This window comes from Branchiostoma floridae, chromosome 9 (genome assembly GCF_000003815.2).
Source record: "Branchiostoma floridae strain S238N-H82 chromosome 9, Bfl_VNyyK, whole genome shotgun sequence".
Taxonomy (NCBI): Eukaryota; Metazoa; Chordata; class Leptocardii; order Amphioxiformes; family Branchiostomatidae; genus Branchiostoma; species Branchiostoma floridae.
Window position 1 is genome coordinate 109,212 of NC_049987.1, and position 6,000 is coordinate 115,211.

At 41.3% G+C, this 6,000-nt stretch overlaps 1 protein-coding gene across 1 annotated transcript in view; it reads left to right on the forward strand.

The window, feature by feature from the left end:
• Positions 1 to 6,000, forward strand: part of LOC118423134 (furin-like protease kpc-1) — a gene marked incomplete in the record, with an annotated part of 57,751 nt that overhangs the window by 39,818 nt on the left and 11,933 nt on the right. Inside the window, 1 exon segment of the mRNA XM_035831139.1 lies at positions 5,000 to 5,100. Within this exon segment, the coding sequence (XP_035687032.1) occupies positions 5,000 to 5,100 (101 nt within the window).

Below are 6,000 nucleotides of genomic sequence, written 5' to 3' on the forward strand. Positions count from 1 at the left end.
CATGTACTGGGTTTTATACATAAATGTCCTATGATGTAGGACTGGTGTATATGGATTGTTACCTCCATGAAAAAATGGAGGTATAGTTTTTGGTGTGTCTGTGTGTCTGTGTGTGTGTCTGTGTGTCCGCATATTTGTGGACATCATAACTTGAGAACCTCTCGATGGACTACGATGATATTTGGTATACGGGTAGGCGTTGGGAAGACTTAATGTTAAGGTCAATTTTGGGCCCCCTGGTGTGTGACCTTGGTACTGCAGCAGAACTTCAATTTTTTGTATCTTTTTATCTGGACATGCTATGGTCTTGATTTCTTGGTGGCAGATAGCTTTTGATGTAAGGAAGAAGTGGTGTATGTTTGGGCCCTCTAGCAGCTTGCTCTGGAACTGCAGGAGCATTTTTGTCAAAATCTTCCAAGAAGCATAACGGAACATAGGAATGATGGATTTCCATGATATTTGGTATGCAGGTACTTGTGGCGGAGATGTACATAATGAAATCAAAATTATGCAAATTTTAATGAGGAAATTTTGTAAATTAATTTGAAAGTGTCCTAATTTTTCTTAGTACGTGTAGTAAATGATAGGTCTGTCAACACTGTGACCTGTGTACGTTAGTAAAAGGTGTACATAAGCAAGCATAAATTATGCTAATGTGAAAGTCATTTGCATAATCAGAATATTTCATGGAGGTATGAGGTCTCTGAAGTCTTGTTATTAGCTGCATTGGCTGTTATCGCCTATAAAGGATAAAAGAAAAAATAGCATTATGGTTCCTGAGCAATTTTAGTATGATCCATACTTCCTTAATTCAGGTAAGGTAAAATTATTTTTCAGTGCAGGTAAACTTTGTCTGGTGCAGGTAATTATCTCCATTAAAAAAAGGAGATATAGTTTTGGGTGTGTCTGTGTGTCTGTGTGTGTGTGTGTGTGTGTGTGTGTGTGTGTGTGTGTGTGTGTGTGTGTGTGTGTGTGTGTGTTTGTTTGTTTGTGTTTCCGGATATTTGTAGTCAGCATAACTCAAGAACCTCTGGATGGATTGCTATGACATTTGGTATGTGCGTAGATGTTGGGAAGACGAAGGTCAAGGTCAATTTTGTGCCCCCTGGTATGTGACCTTGGTACTGCAGCAGAAATTCCGTTTTTTGTATCTTTTTACCTGATTTAATGGAGATAGTTAAACCCTTCCCGCGCCAAGAGCGGTGCCCATCTCTGACGCATAGGGCGGTGCTCATCTCTATTTCATTAGCCCTGGGCCACACACTATGCAGTCACTACAGCAGGGGGCTAGTCCACTGGTTGTGGTGTGTGTTCAACTTCCATACTCTTTCCCGAATGCTGAGTGCTAAGCAGAGAAAGCAGCATGTACCATTTTTATAGTCTTTGGTATGACTCGGCCGGGATCGAATTCACAACCTTCCGAATTCAAGGCGAACACTCTACCCACTAGGCCATTGCACCGGCCTGGCAATGAAGATATGAGGTCTCCAAACTCTTGTTTCATCAAATTCACTTAAGTTCATGAAAACCAGTCTTGTTTTCCAATTTAGCCCAACTACTACATTTATATAATGCCAGCTGTATCATGTTGACCTATGGATCTACAGTGTAGATCTAGATCTAAAGGGGACAGGGAGTAAATCGTGTAAGTTTGGGCCCCCTAGCAGCTTGTTATCTCCATGAAAAATACTTTTGGGTGTGTGTCTGTGTGTGTGTGTGTGTGTGTGTTTCCAGATATTTGTGTGTGTTTGTGTTTGTGTTTCCGGATATTTGTGGTCAGCAACTGAACTGAACTGAACTGATAACTCAAGAACCTCTGGATGGATTGCCATGATATTTGGTTTGTAGGTAGGTGTTGGGAAGACAAAGGTCAAGGTCAATTTTGGGCCCCGTGGTATGTGACATTGGTACTGCAGCAGAAATTCCGTTTTTGTATCTTTTGACCTGGATGTGCTATGGTCTTGTTACCTCCATGAAAAATGGAGGTATAGTTTTGAGTGTGTCTGTGTGTGTGTCTGTGTGTGTCTGTGTGTTTGTGTTTCCGGATATTTGTGGACATCATAACTTGAGAACCTCTTGATGGACTAAGATGATATTTGGTATGTAGGTAGGGGTTGGGAAGACGAAGGTCAAGGTCAATTTTGGGGTGTGTGAACTTGGTACTGCAGCAGAACTTTAATTTTTTAAATCTTTTTACCTGGACTTGCTATGGTCTTGATTTCTTGGTGGCTGATAGCTTTTGATGTAAGGAAGAAGCGGTGTATGTTTGGGCCCCCTAGCAGCTTGCTCTGGAACTGCAGGAGCATTTTTGTCAAAATCTTCCAAGGAGCATAATGGAACATAGAAATGATGAATTTCCATGATATTTGGTATGCAGGTACATGTGGCAGAGATGTACATAATGAAGTGCAACTTATGCAAATTTGGACTTAATTTGGATACTTAATGAGGAAAATCTATATTTACAGTGTTTTGCAATATAGGACTCAAATACATGTTACATATGTAGTTTGTGGCAGGCGGAAGTTAGGCAGATACTAGTTATACAAATAAGTCTCTAAGTTGCATAATTAATTTGAAAGTGTCTTTCTTCTTTATTTAAGTTAGTACAGTCAAACCTGCCCGAGCGACCACCTCTTCTCAGCGACCACCTGGCCATTTCGACCGCTTTTTCTCGGTCCCGATTTTTTTTCCCATTGACGTAAGCATTAAGCAACCTTTTCTCAACGACCACCTGGCCAACGCGACCGGCCCAAATTGGGACCCATAACGACCGCATCATTTTCAAAATTGAGGTTTTTATTGATTTTTAATGATAACTAGCGCGATTTTGTGCCGAAATCGGCCAGTTTGCGTCGGATTTTGGCTGCCATTGGATGGCGGCGGTCAATGGGTTGGTCAATGGGGGCAGTCTACTGTAATAGGAAATTTCGTTGTAAGAAAATTCGAACTTAGCTGTAACAGAAGTTGTATGTTTTTTAAATCTATATCATTATAAAGTGAACGAGTGCTAAATAACGTATATAGCCTCATGTAGCTCATACCTTTTTAAGAAAGATTTGTGTGTGTGCTTTTGTCCAACTGAACTGTACATTCACCTGTGAGTAAGAACGCTATCGGGACGTACCGGGCATCGAATTCGAAAGGTGCACCGTAGTTATCTCAGATAAACAGAGTTAAATTTACAATTTACAGTATGCGTGTTGTATTTGACACTAAAGACCTCGCTTCTTTGCGTGCGTGCAGTGTGCTTGCTATTTGCAACGGAAACCATTTATACTTTGCATTTGTTTTGAGTCGATACTCTTCTCAGCGACCACCTGTCCAAATCGACCGTTTTTTGTCGGTCCCCCGGGTGGTCGTCTTGGGCAGGTTTGACTGTACGTGTAATAAATGATTGGGCTGTCAACCCTGTGTACGTTAGTGAAAGGTGTACATAAGCAAGCATAAATTATGCAAATGTAAAAGTCATTTGCATAATCAGAATATTTCATGGAGGTATGAGGTCTCCGAACTCTTGTTTGGAACTGCAGTGGGCCTTATAGTTTGTCACTACTGAGAAGGATAACTCCAGAGGGGATTGATAGATATTCTTTGTTTTTGGTAGGTAGGTACCTTGGATGATAATCAACATAATGAGATGCAAATTATGCAAATCACTATCTATTTTGAATAATTACTTAGAAAAACTTCTGTAACGGCTGCGTCATACTGCACAAGCATGCAGTGTTAGTACATGTGATTCACAGCTGGTGTCTTTAGATCTACATGTAGGTCTATAGGTCAACATGATACAGCTGGCATAACAGCTATCTTAAAAATCATAAACCTGGCACTTCTAGAAGATTAAAGCGCAAAGTTTGAAGCTCACTTGCAGTACCAAATCAGTCGCTATGAGGCCCATTATCGAACTTGACCTTATTTTTTGGGACCGCTACCTATCCACCAAATATCATTAATATCTATCAACAACATCTCGAGTTGTGTTGATTACAGCCAAACGCACTTACATGTACGTACAAAGCTTGCTGCAGACCAGTACGAAAATGCCAGGTATACCATTTTCAAACTTGATCTTCTTTTCCACAACTGGTACACACCTACCAAATATCATCAAAATCCATCCACAACTAACATGAGTTATATGCTGTTGGAAAAGTCCTGGCTCAACCATTTCCATAACCTTCTGCCATTCTGGCGAAGGCAATAATAGAGAAGCAGGGTGAAGCTCTACAGTGGCCGAGAGTTGGACACAGGCCTAAAGGAGATAATCTCACCCAGAGTAGTTACTCTTCACTGCACGAGAATCATTGACATTTGTTGAATGCCTCCAGAAGTAGAGTGACATGTCATCAGAGGGAGAACAGGTCGTGCTCTTCTGAACCAAAATGTAGGCCAGTCGGGAGTACAGCGCTAGCCGGCCAGGGAAGTTATGCTACCTACTCCCGACTAATACGATTTTACGGGGCATGTTGCTCAAAGCCACTGAGTGCAGTCCTCTGGCAACCAGCGTACAAAGATGGATAACTTCGACATATGAAAGGCCGATTTGTAGCCAATCAAAAAGCTGGAAACGTAGAGAGCATGGTACAGCCCTCTGCTCTTCCTGCATTTTGAAAAACGTCTGGACGGAAACAATATGTTTAGCTTCGCAAACAAAAACAAAAAAAGAATGTGAAGCCAGCTACCCAGGTCCTCCCTCCCGATCACGTCAGATCGCTACTCTCACTTGATCTTGGAGGCTGTATATTAAGGTGGTTTATGTCTGTTATCAAATTCGGTAACAAACGTTACCATCACGAATGTGATGGTTGCCATGGTTATATCGTCCACGTATAAGACTAGAAATGGCTGCTTTTGTGACGCTGTACAGATGACAGCAAAATTGCTATTTTTACATGTATATTTCATTTTGTACATGTGTATTTGAGTGAGTGATATTTCAGTGAGAACAAGTGCTGTATAGAACTTTGTCTAAAATGTTCTGTATTTCTCCCAGATTACAACTGACCAGAACCACAGGTGTACTGACCACTTCCAGGGAACGTCTAGTGCAGCTCCACTGGCCACTGGAATCGTTGCACTGACCCTTCAAGCCAAGTGAGTCATCTTCTATGTACAAAGTCCACCATGGTGATGTACCAGTAAGATTTGTACATTATGCAGTATAATGTGGGGTTGTATTGGCACTCACTGCCCACAAGTTGGCTTGTTTGCTACTGGATGTAGCAGCTTCTACCTCTGATCATCATCATCATCAGTTGACATGCTTACTCACCATAGAGGTTATGAGTTGACATGGGTAGACCTTATGGGTTGACATACCCTTTCATCGGCTGCAGGGACGGGGATGTGCCAGGTTGTTTATGAATGGTGTAAGTTGCTGTATGGCTAATATGAGATGGAGGTTTACCAGGCCTCCATCCAGATGATTTGTTTCACCAACTCCCGACAGAATGATTTGGACCATCACACACTGGGGCATGCCCTTGCTCTTTTTCGAAAGGTGTGGTGGGTTCTTTTTAATAGCATGCTTTAGCTGTGGCTCTGCTCAAACATGTGATCTCCATTTAATGTCCTATCCGAGGGATGCCCCTAACCAAAACGCTATTTCCGGCAATTTCGGGGACTCTGTCTGGCATTTGACTTCGTGACTTGTTTATTTATTTATCTATTCATTCGTGACTTGTTACGGTGAATTTCTTAGTAACGCTTAACGGTGTACTGGGGATAACAAATGACGATTAAAGTTGAATTCAAATAACGAAGACCAATAATGCTTGACAAAGAATATACCAATAACGATTAACGTTGAATTAGAGCAGGTCGATAAGGATTAATGGTGAATAAAAATGGCTCGTAAAGCTTAATGGAAAAAGGCATGCATGCCCTCTTTGATATCAGATTCATCAATTTTGTTAGGATGGTATCAACTTACATGTATCTTCCAAGCAAAGGTTCTGTCAAATAAGGGTACTTGAGGTGATGTGTAAAAGTTAT